This window comes from Neocloeon triangulifer, unplaced genomic scaffold, assembly GCF_031216515.1.
Source record: "Neocloeon triangulifer isolate White Clay Creek 2 clone unplaced genomic scaffold, ASM3121651v1 ptg000002l, whole genome shotgun sequence".
NCBI classification, from domain to species: domain Eukaryota; kingdom Metazoa; phylum Arthropoda; class Insecta; order Ephemeroptera; family Baetidae; genus Neocloeon; species Neocloeon triangulifer.
Genome location: NW_026775545.1, coordinates 6,315,744 through 6,334,876, shown reverse-complemented (window position 1 = coordinate 6,334,876; position 19,133 = coordinate 6,315,744). Strand labels below are relative to the sequence as shown.

At 35.1% G+C, this 19,133-nt stretch overlaps 4 protein-coding genes across 6 annotated transcripts in view; 1 reads left to right on the top strand and 3 right to left on the bottom strand.

The window, feature by feature from the left end:
• LOC132205247 (elongation factor-like GTPase 1) overlaps positions 1 to 19,133 on the top strand; it is a 69,139-nt gene that overhangs the window by 27,149 nt on the left and 22,857 nt on the right. The window lies entirely within an intron of this gene.
• LOC132205011 (uncharacterized) lies at positions 4,041 to 5,325 on the bottom strand. Its single transcript, XM_059633818.1, has 3 exons — positions 5,171 to 5,325; positions 4,837 to 4,983; positions 4,041 to 4,416 (listed from the first exon to the last, which is right to left on the bottom strand). The coding sequence occupies exons 1-3, from the start codon at positions 5,220 to 5,222 to the stop codon at positions 4,262 to 4,264; spliced, it is 354 nt and encodes a 117-aa protein (XP_059489801.1). The 5' UTR covers positions 5,223 to 5,325; the 3' UTR covers positions 4,041 to 4,261.
• LOC132205055 (uncharacterized) lies at positions 15,445 to 16,217 on the bottom strand. Its single transcript, XM_059633895.1, has 3 exons — positions 16,063 to 16,217; positions 15,829 to 16,011; positions 15,445 to 15,758 (listed from the first exon to the last, which is right to left on the bottom strand). The coding sequence occupies exons 1-3, from the start codon at positions 16,177 to 16,179 to the stop codon at positions 15,489 to 15,491; spliced, it is 570 nt and encodes a 189-aa protein (XP_059489878.1). The 5' UTR covers positions 16,180 to 16,217; the 3' UTR covers positions 15,445 to 15,488.
• On the bottom strand, positions 17,644 to 18,635 carry LOC132205054 (uncharacterized). The gene is made up of 3 exons (XM_059633894.1): positions 18,489 to 18,635; positions 18,143 to 18,325; positions 17,644 to 18,082 (listed from the first exon to the last, which is right to left on the bottom strand). Exons 1-3 carry the CDS (start codon positions 18,597 to 18,599, stop codon positions 17,699 to 17,701), a joined length of 678 nt encoding a protein of 225 aa, XP_059489877.1. The 5' UTR covers positions 18,600 to 18,635; the 3' UTR covers positions 17,644 to 17,698.

The window sequence follows — 19,133 nt, the reverse complement described above, 5'->3', positions numbered from 1 at the left end:
TGTGTGGAGAAAAGCGAGCGTTTTTTGCTATTTGGTGCGTGCACGATAGGAGATATAGACGCATGGTGTGTATTTTTTTTTTACGGCAACTTAATGATGAGCTTTAATGATAATGATGATGGCCATCAAGGTAGCGCCGAAGAAAGAGAAAAGAGCCGCCGAATTCTGGTGTGTGTGTGGCTGCGAGTGCTGAAAAATCATGAGAAAGAACTGTAAAGAACATAAAACAAGTATAAATCAAGCAGCGATGATTTAAAGAGCATGGAGATAAGTCGAGAGGTGTTCTCCTTATTCAAGGCATGGGAAGGGAAATGAAGCAACTTGTCAAACGCGCGAGATGGGGAAATTAGATCTCGTTTAGATTTATTGTCATTTTGTTCAATAAAACAGATAACAATGGAATATACTGCGAAGGAGTGGCGGCCGGTCAAGTAATAATAATTCCTCTCCAGACGCCGCTTTTCTTTACAATTTACTGCTCTCGTGAGATTTCTAATTAACTGGGAAACAAACATAATTAATTTTAACTTTGATTGTAAATTAAATTTGTATTTAAACTTGAATAGAGTGGATTTTTCTTCTATTTTTGTATCATTAAGATCGAAATGATAAAATACGGAACTTTTTGATATAATTTTCCGTCTTCCTAAATTATTATGAAATCTTATATTATCCTAGATTAGATTTTGTTATATTGGAACAGTCTTTTATTCTCAGAAAATAAAATCATTTTTAATCAAAAATTAAGCTTTTGTGCTGCCTAATTGCCGTTTTTATTTTGCCTCTAAATCAGGTCTAATAATATAATTATTCAATAGGATTTCAGAGAATATTGATTTTGAAATATATAGACTTTCAAAAATTACTCGCTGATATCAATGCCTTTTTCTATTATTTCCTGAATGTTATTAAAAATTTAACTGTTTTAAACAAAATATATTTCCATATTAATTATCAAATATTTAGACATGAAAGATCCACTAAAGTTTGAAAAAAATACACTGATCTGCCTTGATGTAATGAAATAAAATACATATATAGTTAGTTAAACGGTTATTATTTTAACACAATTCTTTAAATTTGTTATATGGTATCTTTTTATATTTTATTTCAGGAAATATACATAAATATATCTTAATTATTGGTGCATAATTTAATTATAGTTATGGTCTTCATATACTGCAATTTTTGCCTCACAATTATAATGTCGGTCAGGAAAAGTTGCGTCACCGTTAAAAATGCAAACAACCGAAGGAATTCACGACGCCCATAAAACGTCGAACCATTTCATTTTTTTCCTTTCTTTCAACGTGCAAAGAAGGCAATACATATCAGCAATTAAGGCGCGAATTGGATGAAGGTTTTATTTATTATTCCGGAGAGCTCTTCTCGCTGATATGTATTTGCGCAAGCCGGTGTCTATTAGCCGGCGTGGTGCTCATTTGCGCAGCGATTAAACGAGCGGCCGTCGGTGATTAAGTGTGCTTTGGTCACGCACCGCTGGACGCTGAACAGTTAGAGATGCACTGCTGGACCAGAACACTATTTATTCTGCCCAAGACGGCAGGACGACGACTGCTCTCTTTTCTTTCTTTCTCTCGAGCTGTTGGCGGTAATCTATTTTTTGCCCAGGGGATTAGGCAAATAATGCATCCTGCTCTAGTGTCCCTTTGCTTTGCGCTCCAATAACAATTAAAAGCCTGTGAGTCGATGACACAAATGGAGCACTTGAGTCGTCGCGGGAGTTCCGTTTCCAGGCTTATGTTTATTCATGTCAGTGGTGCTGCTGGGAAATTCAAAACCGACGTTTTCGAGAGTGGCGGAATTAAGAGATTTAGAGCCGAGATCTGAAAACATGTGTCACGCTTTTTTTTCACTTACTCTCATTGACGTTCATTTTTGTCCCATTTTGTTTATCTCCTCTACAGAAGATTATAATTATTGCTAGTTCATGCACGTTAGTTGTTGGGCAAAACTTAATGTTTTTTAATAAGAATTTAACCAATATTATGCATTAATACCATTTTTACTGAGTTGATATGGAGCTCAGAAAATGTAATTCATGTAACTCAACCTGCATTTTAATGGATTCTTATTTAATACCATACAATTATATTGAATAATATTCTCCTTATCTTTTTTTTAATTTTCAATGCTGGAAATAGCTTTCAAAATGCCAAAAAAATTATACATATTTTTTTTTTTGGCAAAATAAGATCATTTCCTTTGAAAATATTTTTCTTACATGCGGCTTATTCTTTTATTAAATCATGCTATTGTGATTATTTAAAAGTCATGGAAAATCATTAAAATTTTTACCGTTTGAATTTTAATATGTACTAAAAAATATATCATTTTTATGAATATGCAGTTTCAAAATTGATCAACGCCAATGAATAACCAATACCAAAGTTCAATAACCATTCCAATGCAGAGTAATCCTCTTTGAATATTAAAAACGTTTCTGAACAATAAACCCTTTGTCTTACACAAGCGCCTGCACAATATGAATTAATTTACACTCTACATGATAACCATGAGACACAATTGTTATTGTTTGTCAATATGAGGAATATGATTACATTAAAAAATTGGCCAGACTGTTTAAAAATAAACTATAAACACTGAGAAACAAGGTATGCCTTTGTAAGAAAAAAAAAGTGAATGGTTATCCCAAATATTTTTATGTTCTTAAGTTGGTTGCTTAATTAATTAGGTCCCAAATGGATTCCCAGGCACAGAGGTCGGAGATTTGTATCCAAATTTCTTACTTGAGACATTGATTGATTTAACGTCTTGTCAACCACGCTGCATTGCATCACAACCATAATATTTTACAAGTTTTTTATTGACTTGTAAAATTAATCTCACGGCCCCAAATGCGAAATCCCTTTCGATCGGCTGTGCATAGTGAATTAATTCTGGCATGACAAGATTCCACCTTTTGTTCGTAATTATACAAGCGTGGTCGTAAATTTATCCATACAATTTCTATTCCCGCTCGGAATGATCACGAATTTTCCAATTCTGAAGACCCACCCACCATGTCGCAAGCGGCAAAAAACAGTTATCGGCGGCAATAATCGAAAGAGCGTGCCCGATGAAAGGCGAAAAATTAATTTGGCTGCAGTCAGGGCGAGTGATTCGACCTGCGATGACCCGGCTGCGTTAATTGGCCGCGGCGAGAACGAAAGATGCAACTGAAGAGTGGCCGCCGCCGGCAAGGTCGCCCGCTCTTTTTAATTATGCTACGCGTCCTCTGATGGCAGAAAAAGTGGCTCATTCATTGTCAGAAGCGAGAAAAACGACAGATCGAAATTTCTGATCTTTGTTGAAACTCTTTCTTCATGCCAAATTGGAGCGTTGATTCTTTTTCCTTGAAAGTTAGTTTTATCCACCGCGGAGGACAAGTTCATCCCGCCGGTGTTTTCACAGAATCGTTCCTTGTCTTCACCGTGTCACGTTTGCTTTGTGCGCTTCGTGATTGCAAAAAAGGCACAAATTGTCCCCCACGATGTTTTCATATTAGGCATGGCAGGTAGAGTGATGTGTGAAAGACACGGAGAAAAAAAATCAATGTACAGTCCTATTTATTTTTCATATATACAACAAATTATGTACTAGTTTTTGATATTTTAGATTCTTTAAAGCAATAATATTTTTGTTTCTATAAATTCAAAAGTTCCCGAATTTAACTTTTCTGCACATTTCTTTTGAAGTTTTTACACTTTTTTCCTTTTCTTTTTGCAATGTGTATTAGTTTTCGAATTAAATAAACATTCATTAAACCAAACAAAATTTACACTTTTAAAAGCGAATTACTTTCCAAGAAACAATTCACTTTCAGTGCATAATAAATAATAACCAGCACTTGCAAGCCATAATTGCAGCTATTTTAAACTGACTTTAAAACCAATCCCATCTCACCTTTCAAACTCTGCAATTGGGTCAAAATGCATGTTGGTTTTCTATTTCAAAACAAACGCTCTGGACAACGACGGAGCGTCAGGGTCGTGGAGAGGTCAATTGAAACAAATCGGTTTGCTTGCAAATACAGAAAGTCGAAGTGGAGCGCAATAGATTTATTCACATAGATTGGATAACAAGACGCGGCGTATATAATGACAGCATTCGCGTCACGATGTCCATCTGCCTTACAATTATTCATAGATTCAAAGACCCCCTTCACCGAAGAGACTCGATCGTTTTCCTCATTTTTCAAAACCAGATGGATTCGCGGTGGTCGTCAAAGGGTTACGAATTAACCCGATAAGTGACGGACGGTTTGTGCCGGGTCGACGGCAGGCTTGGCAGGTTTTGGGGCCACGTTGGCAGCTTGGCCAGCTTGGGCAGTTCGGGGTGGAGGAGTAGTGGTGGCGTCAGCAGGACACTTTCCTGGACTCTGATACTTAAAGTCTGTAAAAAAATTAAATTCAGTTTAAAATTCAAATAATCATAAAATTCGGCAAACACTTTTTAACTCATTTGTTGTAAATTAACATAATCGTGTTATATTTGTTTAAGTTAAAATTAAGGTTTTAAAACATGATTTAATTAAGAATACAAATTTGCTCTTTAACAAAAAATTCTCATCAAAGAACACCCTAAAACTTAAAATTTAAATGTAGAAAAAAGTCACTAATTTGTCTTCTTTTCACCTAATATCCTTTTTCGTCACCTGTCACCTCTTTCAGCTGAAAAGAATCACCTTTTTCCCAATCCAAGTCTAAAGAAAAAGCAGCTTGGACGTGTTTTGAATTTAAAACGATTTTTTTTTATTGATGAATAGAAAAATTAAATTGGTCATTTGGGGCAAGCACTAGCTTGTATACTCACTGGTCTTGTTCTGGCAGTTGTGGCACAGCATCTCGCACGAGCTGCTGAAGGTGACCCTCTTGATGCCCTGAATGCCGCAGAATTCGGTCTTGTTGGGCACGTTGGTGCACTGGCATTTCGGGGAGCAGTCACGCTCCGCGCCTTCGGCTGCAAAAATAAAATTCGTAAGGGACAGCAGAGTCGTCAAAAAGCCGCAATAAATACGGGCACGACGCCGCTAAACAATTATTATTATTGGAAGAGGACAGGAGAAAATCGCAAAGGTCGTGCCAATCGGTGCTCGCGAGCCGCTCATAAAATAATGGAGTGTCGAATCGAGAATTAAAAAACTCACCAAAAACTGCCAAGAGCACGAGAGCAAACACGACCAGAGAGAAGCACTTCATGATGCTGACTGACCCCTGTAATGGCGCAGGCCACGCTCTTTAAACCTTGGCCACTCCTCGCCGCGGCTCACAAAATACGTGTCGGAGGTCAAATCAGTCAAATTAATTCTCCCCTCTCGGTGAATTGCATGCGACGTGTTTTCCCAACGCCTAATGACCGCACATTATTCAATTTTTTTTTCGCATTGAAATGTGAAATTTCGCTAACAAAGAGGAGCGACCGTAATGACTTCAGGATATAATGTAGAGTACAATGCAACCCACTCACGCCTTTTTACGTTGTATCCATGATCTCCGTTCAATGTTAATGAACAATAATATTTTTTTTTTCGAAATTTTATTAAAAATAAACATCATAAGCGAGTTAACAAAGAATATGTTGAAGGAAAACTTATATATATATATTTTTTTTTTCATAAAAAAAATATTACATAATTCCTCCCATCAGTACGACAACATAGTTTTTGACCCATTTGTGCCACTTTTTAATTGCACTTAAATATAAATCAAAAAAATAATTTATTCAACGTTCATTGCTGCTTTATTATGGCATACAGACTTTTAAGGTTAAGGCTCAGCATTGTTTTCCAAAGGTAAAATTAATTTTGCTTCTTTAACTAACGAAAAAAGTTAGAACTCTGAATTAGCACTGGTTGACATGTAAACGCATTTTTCATAATATTGAAATGAGAACATCCTCTGAAATGTTACTTCAACTGAAAAAATGAAAACTTTTCAACCAGTGTCAATTCCAAGTTCTAATTTTTTTGTTATATGTTTTTAATTATACTTACATTCAGGACACAATCCTAATCAAAACCTGTTGCTGTTGCTGCCCCCCCAGCGTTAATGAAGTAATCCTAATAGTATATTTTTCTATACCAGATATACTTATTTTTCTGTGATCTAAGAATGTTGTTTAAATGGAGTCTTTCTAAATGCCAAAATTAATTGAAATTCGGTGATTCCATTTTTCAAGTTTGCATTTCTGCTATGAACCTTTATGAAGAAATATTTTTTATCAGAATTTTTGCTATTTATTTTTAAATGTAGTGGTTCAAATTTAAAACTTAATATAACGTGAATAATATTTTAGTTTCATGAAGCAGTAAAATTAAGCACTTAAAAAGTAACCGTAAACTTGAACGTCATCTTATCTTCTTTGCCATAATTTTGGAATTACCGCCACCTGCAATTCTCCAGCACCTTTATTGCTTCATTGCAATTAAACAAGTTAATCCAGATCCAGCTGCTGGTTCATATAACACTTTGAGTAAATCTTGTCAGCCAACAATACTTCCAGCTATTTTCCTTTCTTTGAATCTCAACTCGAGCCACTCAGAAGTTTTTTTAATAGACAAGTAGTGCAGAGTCACGTCGCCGTTTACTGAAAAAATATTTCCAAACGAGGCCCTCTGAAATTTGCAACTCATTATTTTTCACAACTGCTCATAAACACTTGAACAAGCACGACTGGCAAAGCGATAAAAAAAAACAATCCACCCTCTTTTTGCACATAATTGGGCGTTAACAAGAAGCAATGTTTTTATTCTTCGTATATAGGAATTCCGCTGCATACGTAACCGAAGAGAGAGACAAAAAAAAACGGTGGTGATGATCGGCGGGTATGAATTCAATTCCGCGGCCTGACCCAAATTCTCACGTGACTTTTTCGTCCGAAACCATAACATTTTCCCAACGCACTGCACAACCCACGGCGGAGTAAGAGAATGGGAAGAACACGCGCAATCTGGAATGACGTGGGTAATAAAAGTAATGCAAAAGGCACGAGGGAGATGAAAATATTTAATGCAACATCTCGCGGCGAGATAGATCGACCGACCGACGTACTCGCTGATTGGATTTTAACTGTTCTGCGGGCAAGGTCGTTGAGTCATTACCTGAAGCCGCCTTAACTTTGTACCACAGCGCATCTTTATAAACATCTACGTGTAATACATATCTGCGGGGGGATCTTCAATATGCAAGGGGGGAAACAATGCGGCGGGTTTTATAAATTAATATAACCACGCTCCGGTCACGAATTGGAACAACACTACACCCAAGATCATGTTCGCCAGATAATTAAACGGCAGCAGCTTATCACTCGCGCCCGGTGTTCTGCCCTCGGTTTGTGTTTTTGAACTCATTCAAGTACGTCTTTCTGGGACACGCTGCACTTCACATTGGCAAATAACAATAACTTTTATAACCGCTATTAAATTCTCCCTCCGTTTAATTAGCTCTCGGAAGAGAGTTACCGAGGCAATTATTTTAAAACAAATGCATTCTCTCAGGATTGCAACATTTTGAATTCTTTTTCGCTTCATTCATGCACTTGCCGCACGTGAGGATTATAATTAATTGTGATGCACGGCATTCCACTCTGGAAAGATTTTCTCCAGAAAAGAGCATTAGTTTGTGTAAAAAAAGAACATCAGCTGCTGTTTATGAAGTGACGAGGGGACATGCAAACACACTTCTAAGTAAAGGTTATCCTGTGGAAGTTGATATAGTTGTTAAAACATCATTATTCATACTATTAAATAAAAAAGGGTTTGTGTGGGAATTGTGAAAGAACAGAAAAATAATCAGTTAAAAATAAAAATTTTATTTTCAGTAGGACCGGATTTTTTCAATTTTCATGAGTTGGTTCTTTGTAATAATTAGATGATTATGTTTTTTCCCGAAAAATTACAAAAATCGATAATGATCAGCAAAGTGTATTTATAAAATATTCAAATAATAAAACAATTTAAAATCATGAATTGATTAATTATCAGCAGGAAGTTATAACGTTATAAAAGCCATGTTAAACATTATTGCGATAGCGGCCATTAATCGTTGATAAATTTATCAAGTCGCCTTATTAATTTTTAACTGCGTCAGTTCCAAAGGCAAAAAAATGCGATTTTTATTTTATTACAAGCCATTTTATGGAAGATATAAACAATGTTTAAAGTTTTATACACAAACTTATACTCCTTTTGTCTTGATCCTGCTGACCATTTTGTCTTCTGCTGAACTTAATTTTTAATCGGATATTTACCATTATGAACGCAATGTTTGCAAGAAGGTTTTTTGTTTTTGTCACGTTTTTGAGAGCAGGAGACAAATTTTTGCTAACGATAATTCATCAGTGAGGTTTCAGCTCAAAATACTTGAAGTGCTGAGGGGAAACGGCGAATTCCCTCTTGGTATGCAAATGAGCATCAGGTTCAGTTATGTGTGTACGGGGCAGCGTTACCGAAAAAACCGCTCATGTATCTGTAAAGACTTTTGAATTCTTGAATAAATACGGGGAACCAGCCAAGACACGCTTCGGTGCATCACTAGGCCAATGCAAACCTAAAAGCCATGGATTTTTTTCTGCGAATTCCTTACTTGGCTGTCAGATAAAAATCGAACCTGCGACGATTCGCATTGTGCTTTTCCCAAGTGCAGCTAATGGTTGACCATTGTTGGAAGTCACCGCGAACCTAATCAATTTAAATCTAACCAAACTACGCGGTGACCATTACGGTTTTGGATAATTTTATTGTTTGCAATATTTGCATCAATGATATTGAAATTAAATGTTGTAGATTTTTTGTTCCAAAAGAATAATAACAGCAAAAATTTTTATTAAAATTGAGAAGAATTGTGGAAAGTATTTTTAATTGGAATGTAAAAATGAATTTTTGGTCAAATCAAAGCATTGATGCTCATCTGAAAACTTATGAAAATGAAGAAAACTGCATCTATGACCGCAAAATGTAATGATTATTTTTCTAAAAAATTATATTTTAATAATTTAATTTAAGTGTCGTTAATACCATTTTATGCATTAGTTCATTTATGAAACAAAAAATACAATATAAAAGTTATTCCAATGTTTTCTGGTTGGAATGATTAAAATGAGGATTTTCGATCATGAATGATAGATTTAGCTAATCAAAGATGACTTTGGCACTGATCACGAATCTCGATTCATTTTGAGAACAAACGAAGAAAATTAATCGTCCCAAAAGCGCTGGTCACCAAAAAGCGTCTCACGAATCCAGGCCGCGTCTCCAAGCGGTAATGAGCTAGCGAGCGAAAAAATGGAAAATTTTTTCACGGCCAGCAGTGAGCCATTGAGGAGTCATCAGGGTGTGCAGAGCAAAAAGGCCCGATTGTGGTTTTGCCGGAGCGTGACCCAAGAAGTCTCTTTCTGCCGCGGAATGAGTGGCTTTTAGCTCTTTTTCGTGCGCTTTTCTTAATAGTCCGGCCGGCGAGAGAGTGAACAGAACAGCACGGCGCACTTCTGCAAGACGCCTGCCTGCTTTGCTTGTAACTCTGATTTCACAGTTATAAACGACGAGAGCAAGTCAGCCGGCGAAAAGGTGCATTTTTCAATTTCCGGGAATCGCGCTGCTTACAAATGAGCAGAGAGACGCGAAATCAGCGACAATGCACTTTGTTGGGGTGCCAATAACCTGCAAATTGAGAGGAGACATACGCCAAATAACGCGATTTTCAATACTTCCAATCAATTTGGATGTTTGTCGATATTATTCTCAAATTTCCTAGAAATATATCGGTTATTGTGAGTTTGATTTTGTATTTACAGTATTCTTCACACTATATAGCTGAAAAAATATTAAATAATATTTATCTGAAGACAAAATTCAATAATTTCAAATGCAATTCAATCAAGGCTCGCTACGGCAAAATAATTTTTTTAAATTTCACTGTTACAGTAAAATTGTTGCTAATACCAGTGCTACTTTTCCTGACGCTGCTTCCTTTCCCTATAGAATATGATTTTTCTCCTCAAATTCAATGCAATATTACGAAAATGAGGAAATATCAATTTACAACTAACATATTTTACCAGTGAATATAATTATGCAATATTAATCAAAATTAAAATTTACTTAACTGACGAACCAAACAAGTTAATATATTAATAAAATCTTCATTTTTTTTTCATAAAAAATTGATAATTTTCATTTTCTTTTAAAATTATAATTCTATATATTTGTTTTAATTTTTTATTTATATTTTAGCAATCTTTATTCTGATATTACTTGTTATTTTGTATATTGTTGAATATGAGCCTGCAGTATACTAATTGTAATTTTGAATCTATTTTCTATAAAATATTGCAATAATCATGCACTCAGAAAACTTAGGCTCGTCGCTGCACTAGTTAGTGCTGTGGCTGCTCTTATGTGGGCTCGTCACTGCACTATTAGTGCAGCCACAGCACTAACTAGTGCTGCGACGAGCCTAAGAGTTTTGGGTGTGCTTTTCTTTAAGAATAACACAAGCTAAATGACACCTCAGCACTCCTCTTATGTGCATGTTAAGATTATCGTAATAATTATTATCAGCATAAATTATTAATTTGTCTCATTTTTCTACACATAATTTAAACTAAAATATGTTACATGTTAAGTATTTAGTTTCATATATATTGTATTTGGCATTTACATTTCCTGAAACGCATGAATTTTTAAATTTTAATATTCGTTTGCATTCATAATTTATTCTCACTCATCTTAAATTATTTTAAATGAAATCTGATCCTGGCTCATTACATTTATATGGCGTTTTGACCGACTTGTTTTGCTCTCTCCAAGTCAAACAATGAATTTAGTTCCTTCATCCCGGGTCACGTCAGCATTGAAAGATTTAAATTATTTGCGCACCTCCATTATTCTTTCCATCCATGGTAGATTGAGTCGCGTAATTTTTGCGAGGTCACGATCTCAAAACAAACTGTGGCGGAACTCAATCCGGCCCTCGAGAGGCTTAACCAAAGAAAGAGTTTTTAAGTCATAATTAGGCACAAGCCCATGATGGGGCACGTTTCGGCCCCGCGTAGGTGTGCAAACACATTATAATAACAAAATGAAAAGAAATCTGGCCGTTTTTGTATGCAAATATTCGTTGACATCACGCCGCTAATTCGCACAGGACGATCCATGCGGATTAGGTCCGTCTGTTTGCGCTGCAACGGGACCCTTTTTGTGCCGATTCAATTTCTTGGCGGGACAATAAATGCCCGGCATTAAGCAGGGCATTATGGCACAAACGCGTCTGATGAGCGCGCCAATATGAATAATGCGTTCTTTTTCACTCGCATGACGCCATCCGTGTCGCTGCGAAAGGCCTCAAAAGGCGGCCGTCGTTGCAAAAAGGACGGCGACAAAGAGCCAACCATGTCAGCATGTCGCTCGTTTTTACGGCCAGGGCATACGGTTCGATTTTCTGCCTCTCTGAATTAGCATTTGCTGCTTTTTCTGTTTGCTTCAAAGAGGTCACCGCTCCGGGTGCAAATATTCAAGTGTTTTCGTTTGCTTGTTTTATTATTATTATTGTTATTTTTTTTTTAAATTTCCTGCAATAGTGCTTCACAGTATTTTATAAAATCTCAAATGTACTTCCTTTTACTGAAATATTCTTGAAAAGATATTATTTTAAATATAATTGATTATGCTAAACGTTTTATTCAAAATAGGAAAAAATGGGCCAAAATTGATTATTATGAAATAAAATATCGTCTATTTTTCTATTAATAAATTGTCATTTAAAATTTGCACAACTTTACATTAAAATCTACACAATATAATATTGTCAATATTGCCCATTTATGGCCCGTTATATAGAAGTTATTAAATAATTATTTATAATACTCTTTAAACGTACTTCAAAAAATAGCACAGATAATTTTTTTTAATTTGCTGCAGTCCATACCAGGCTTTCTTGAATGAGAGCATTTTACCACGTTTTAATTAAAGCTAAAGATTAAAATGCGTGTTTCAAATTAGTATATTTATCTCCAAATACGTCTTAATTAGCCCCACTAATTCTCAAGCTAATTAATGTGTCCATGAGCATTAATAAAATCTCATGTTTCTGTTGAAAGCTTAAATTATATTTAAAAATATGTTACACTAAAATTTGAAAATTAAAAACAAAAATCAAAGAAATGTCATTTGGATATCATTTATTTATTCATAGAAGCAACTTGTGTTTTTTTCTGCTTACCCTATAATAGGCTATTTTTTAAGAATTTAAAATTCATGTGATTTAATCGTACTAGCGCTGCTTTATTTAATGAAACGTCTTCAAGATAATTTAGATAGGGAAAATAATAACCACTGGCGTGCTAGAAAATAATTATTCCCTCGCACTTACAATTGCACCGCGAGCACCAGTTTACATGCCAGATGCAATTAGCTGTTGTAATTGTATGCTAATATGGCAGAGCGGTGCGACATTTAACAATAAGTTAGTGTCTCAGTACATTTCTCTTTCTCGGACAATCGACGGCGCACTCTTTTTCTCAGCGTTAATCAGCGTGCGATTTGCATATTTTGTATTAATTTAAACGTCGGCCCGAACGAAGATTGATTTATGGTCTAATCAGTGTAATCGCCGTTTGAGCGCATTTGCTGCCCTCGCTAGGCCGCGAGCGCCGGGAATAAAATCACTTGTTATTTATACAAACACAAGCCGCTTTGGCTAACTAAGAGATCGCACCAGAGGATAATTTCGCGGTAGTGCGTGCAATAATAATTGAAAGCATCACTCGAGGCGAGGATTCGTCATTGCCGTAATGGACAAGGTTGTTTCAAAACTGGTCTTTACTGGTTGAATTGTAAAAAAAAACTTGCTGGATTTAATTCATGGGTTAGCTCTTTACTTGAAACCCTTTTTATTTTAAATGATGAAATATTTTTGTAATCACATAAATACTTGATTGGAATTAAAAAAAATAATAAATAAAATGCTAAAAATCACCTAACTGATATTGATCCTAATCGTTACTAAATTACAATGTATTTTTCTGATTTTCTAACAATAAAGTTAAGTTAAACTTTTAAAGTCAATTATTAACATCAGTGCTCAATCATGTTTCCAAAGCGCGGATATTAATCATATTTTAAATTTATCCTCATGAGAAATTGATCCCCGTCAGACTTGAACTTCATGAAGATGTCAGAATTTGATTAACTGGTGTCCAGTGACGTGCTCGGTCAATTTATTCCCAGACTCCGGCAAGGCTATTTTTACAGAAATAATTTATTTCATAATTAATTAAGCTGGCAGAAGAAGCAACGGACACGGTCCAGTTGCATGTGGGGCAGGTCAAGAATGCATGCACGCGTTTTGTGAGATGCTTGTGTAATGTATGCATCCTCTCGCACGGTTCGAATTAATGCTCTCACGTAGGTATATTTATTTATTTTATTCTATACTTCCTCCTACAAGCCGGATCACAACGCAAGACATCGAGGAGTGTTGCTGAGCGCGTGATTAATAAATCACTGCAGCTCGTCCTGGCAAATATGGAGCACCGGCGCTTCATCTTCATGGACTTTGTTTATCTTATATTAGAAGCTAAAAATTATGTTGCAAACAATAAATTATTACTATAAATTTTTAATAATTACACTTTAATTAAGAGTCGCATATAACGTGTTATTTAAAAATTGTAAGACCTTAAACAAAAAGTTGTGTCCAAGCATTTTTATTTTATGAAAGATAATCAAATTGAAATCCGATTGCATACTAAATTGTGATATCCATGCGATAAATGCATTTGTCCCCAAGGTATATTCTTTTGCTTTTTTCATTTAAAATTTTGTGTATAATTTACATATTTGAATACTTTTATGTGTTAAATCATGTTGAGTATATTCTCCAAATTACTCTAATTATATTTTACTAAATTTAAGTCCTGGAGGATTCCTTTTACATTCAATCATCATTAATAATTATCCAATTCCATATATTATCGAATTATAAAAATTATTTTCATTGTTCTTAGGTGTTGCATTTTTCAAAATTGTTAGAAAAATTTTCATTGTAAGTAAAACAATATTAGGTAGTCATACACTGATACATTGAATTCTTGAACAAAAAGGTGCGAAATTAAATAATTATAATTATTTCAACATTTTAAATTTTTAAATTTCTCCTGTTATTGTTTTATCTCGAAAATGAGACGACCTGGTAACAGAGCCCCCTTTTGTTTGGCAACCAAATTTTTTCACTTTAAATTTCAGATATTGCCCCAACTCATTTTTATCACTGAAAATATTTCTGACAATGAGTTATTCCTTCATTAAATATAATTTGCAGAATTACGGTTATAAGCTTTTTTGCAAATAAAAAATTAATGATTGAGAAAATGATTTCCGCGGCACATTCATTGGTTTTATCATCGATAACAGTTACGCCGGAATAAATTATTCTTAACCTCTCACGGATGCATAAAATCGCATCGGCAGAGAAAAGAAAATCCCGCCTCCGCCTCGGCTGTAAAAATAAAAATTAAAATAACGAGCGCATAATAATAACCCAGTTATTGCAGCGAGAGAGATGCAAAAATAAATGGAGTATGTGCACCTGTCTACCCGATAATAATTTATTCTATTCATCAGCATGAGATCCGTCGCGCCGATAATGACCTTTGCTCGATTCCTAGTGCACCTGCAGCCCTATCACCGCGAGAAAAATGATGGCGAATGCAGTCGCGCGCGCACTCGCTGCAAATTGACGCGCACCTGATTTATGTGAAGATTTTTTACTCTTATCGAATGCGATGTACTGCTGCGTGTAAGACACGGCGGTCAGCTGGTTAGTTAACCCACATAGCAGAAAACACTTTTATAAAACGGCGGTCGGCAACAGGTTAAGTGCATTTCGTGCAATTGGGTTGAAAAGAGAAAGAGAGATGCGTGTGTGCGTTTGTTTCCTCCTCGTCTTTTATGCAATCCATCATTGCAACTGCGCTCATTTTGCATTTATGATTATTATATGAGTTACTTGCACTTGCTTGCTTGGCCTCTTTTTGCAAAGCAGGATATCATATCTCAAACAGCAAAACAAAAACATTTTCTGCTGAACATCCTTAATTGCATTAAATTGATCTTTAAATTATCGTTTGCTAAGTAATTAATTTAATTTTTTCTCAAAGGCTGTTCTGTGTTAAAAAAGAATACAAAGAAAAGTAAAACAAAAATTACATAATATTATAACAAAGTAATCTATAAATATTTAAATTATATTCAGAAATTTTGCACAACCTTTTTAAATCTTATTATCATTGTCATTTAATTTTATAAGTTTTTTCAACCCAGTGTGCATCAGCGTAAATTTTATTGAAGTAATTGTGTAGTAAATAATCAAGTTCATTTATATATTCATACCAAAATTTAAACAGAATAGAAAATGAAATTAAAATGATTTTTTTTATAAAGTCAAACTTTTTTTATCTTACAATTCAAATCATTTTGCAATACAGTAATTGCAGATGGCAGGATTAGCACATTTAGCATACATGTTGGAACAACAGGGGCGGTCAGGGTAGTAATAGTAAGCGTTTTTCCTCTTGTATCGCGGCTTGTCAAAAATGCACATGCCTTCTATGGTGGACCCAGGTTTTTCCAGCAGACAAACGTTGACCTTGAACTCTGCCCTACCGCCAAATTTCTTGCTCACAATGTTGTCGCCGTTTTTTAGAGACAGTGTTGAGATTTTCGTCCCCATCGTTGATCTCTGTATTGAAAAAGTTAATTTTTTTTATAGAATTTTTGTGCAACAAAAGAAAAGGAACAATTTTACAAACCGAGTCATTTTCCAAATAGTGCAGAGTCGCGCAAGGACTTGAGGTCCACTGGTTGATCACCACCTCTTGAACGACCCCATCTTCGTCCGTGAAGACTGTTCTTTGGAGTGAAATTAATGATGCAACTTGTTCTCCTTCCTTGGGATTTTCAAAATTCTTGATTTGGCAATACTCCGAGAGAGCCTAAAAATTCAAAAATATTAAATTGGTTTAATCAAAATCTCGCAACTTTACCCTTATTGGACGTCCACTTGTTTTTACCGATTGAAATTTTAAACTTTCTTTGGAAGAGGCAAAATCAATTACAAAAAAGATCACAAACCACAGCTGAGCTTTGAACATCCTTCTCATTGTATGGGGCTAAGAAAACTAATAAATAGAAGTGCAACTATATTAGTATTAATTTTTATCAATTTAAAACAGCAGGTGTTTGATAAATGTGTGTTTTTGATAATATTTTTCTCTCTCTTTTATCTAAAGGATTACGACTTGAATATTATTCAAGAAATTTAAACAAGGAGCAATCATGCAAAAAATAAAAATGCAGATATTTTCCAGCATAATCTTCTTATTTAATGGACCAAATTAAACATTTACTGTTATTTACTGTTATCTGTTGGTATCGTCATTTAATAAATTGTGTTTTCTCCTTCTCCTTGGCTTCTCTAATACGCAAATGGCATCCACAACTTTGTCTTCATCAGAAAAATAAACGCTGGCCCTAACTTCCATTCTTCCACCGTACGTTGCATTCAGGGACACACTAGCGTCATCCAATACTTCAGCATACTCAGGAGGGTCCGCTCGGAATCTCTTGTGCACATCGGACTAAAAATGATATTTTATAATTATACATTCACATTAAAGGGCATCTTCTTCAGTAATTATTTTTATTGTTGAATTCAAAAGAAGAATAAAATTCATAGGTGACATCAAAATCGCAATTGAGGGAAGCATTCGTACAGGTTGAGACAGGGGCAAATTGATGGCTCTAATTTTCCCAAAGGACCTTGAGGGAAGAGTAGATTAATGTCTAAAAGTAGTAACCGGCTTATTTTGTCTAATTTAGTGGTTTAGTCCCTCAAGGTGCAAAGTTTTTGACCACAATTTTGATATCCGACACGATATTTGGTGTTCTTTTGAATCAAAAAATAAATTTAATCACTGGTGAGGGCCTTTAATTGTGTATTAGAATCTCAAATTACTTTGTTTCCCGAAGCGTAATAATAAACTATGGAGTCGTCACCACGGAAAAATTTTTCCAGATACACCTCCTTGACTTTACCCCTTCCATTCAAGAACACGATCCTGTTGACTGTGAGTTGAGCGCCAAGTTTTTGACTGCCCGCTGGGTCATCGAAATTTAGAAACGTGCAGCTTTGCTGCATAGCCTGCAAGTGTTGCATTTATTTGCTACAGTACGCATTGATCGATAGTGCAATCAAAACTTAATATTGCTTACGGTGATGTCCTGGGTTCGCTGTTCCTTGCGCAGTTTTTGTCGGAAGCAATTTCGAACAGCGTCACAAAAATTTATACTGACGAGCAGAAGCATCAAAACTTCAAACGTGAAACACACTGTCTTTGCCATGGTTTCAAACTGAGATTTTTTTCGCTAATCTTTTGAAACGTGATCTGATAAATTGTGTGTAGGTTTGCTTAAGAAGGTCTGTTTATGGTTTTAAAACATTCATCAGGCTATTTTTAAACTTTTCCTTGAGCTCTAAAGTAACTCGTAAGCGAATATCAGAGCTGCTTTTAAACTTCCTCTTTGACATGCTGTTATTAAGTCTGATAAACAAAATAGCAAAAAAGAACTGTGAAGCTAAAAATTTATTAATTCACAATAAGCTTTAATACCTATTTAAATCTAGGTTTCTTTTACTACGTAAACTACAGCCCCCTTTGCTGGGTGAGGGCGAGGAGTAATAGTAATAGTATCGGGTTTGGAGGACATAGAAAACATTTGAGATTTTTGCTCTTGATCTTGAGTGGTGACAGGGTCTTTAGCGGTGTCAGACTGTCCTGTCGCACCTTTACTTGCAGAGTAATAAGTGCTTCCATTGGACTTAAATTCGGGCTTCTTCTTCAGTTTTGGTTTGCCGAAGTAGCCGACACCTTCAATGAGTTCTCCATTGTCGTACCGCCTGATTTTGGCCATCATTTTTAGGCCATTCTTAGCTTCAATGGGCAAAACTACTTCATATAAATTGCTTTCAAAATCTTTGATAGAACCAGGCAAACATTCCCCCAACTGAAAATATTCGTTTCTCATTATCAAACTCATTTATCTAGTAAAAATCTCAAAACATACTTTGTCGGTGGGGCAATACTGACAACTCACTAAGTTGTCCCAACAGTATCTGGTCAAGACCAATTGGATGATTTTCCCTTTGTTGTCCGCATAGGTGGTCCTGGCTGCTGACATCCGTAGGTTAACGTTGTAACCGTCATTAAGGTTGTTCAGATTTTTAAATATGCAAGAATCTGTGTAGCTCTGTTAGTAAAAGAAATTATTCCGTTAATAATTTTTTTCTTGCTCAGCTTGAAAACTAAATATTTTTTTTTAAAATTTTGAGGAAATATAATAAACTAATTTCTTGTTTGTAATTTTTCAAACTAATTTTGAATAATTTTCGTGTTATTAAATTGGTATTTACCTTAATGTCCAAATTTTTTGGCGATTGTTTGTATAGTTTGGGACCTGCTGCAAATCCAACTTTGCACAACGCCGCTGCTAATATTGCAAGCTTGAATGTTCCCAACAGCATTTTGAAATGTGCGATAGGCGTGGTGACGCACTCATATTTATATCTTTCGCTTGTTTGAATCTGCTTTGTTGTACCAATTACAATTACTTAAAATGAAACAACTCAAGCTAATCAGTTTTCAGAACTATTTTGTTAAAAAGATAAGAGACGCATAAGCCAGCACTACAATTTAACATTTAGTTTGTAATTTTTCACATTAGAAATTTATAATGAATCGGATTTTTAATGGTTTTAAAGGATTTTGAGAAACAAAATCAAACAATTTTTTTCAGTTTACAATTTTTTTACATTGTAAATATTCTCTCGTTTTCAAAGAAGTGGATCCCTTTTTCACTTTTCTTTTTACCAATTTCAACCTTTTTTTTGCGTATCAAAGCAACTCATTTGCCAGCAATAATTTTTTTTAATTCGAAAACAAACAAAAATTTTATAAACCCCATGTAACTTGATTTTTCTTTGCCTTGCTTTATTATTATCTTCATTGACAGAATTGAACTGTTATTTAATGGGATAAATAAACCAACGGGAAGTGTA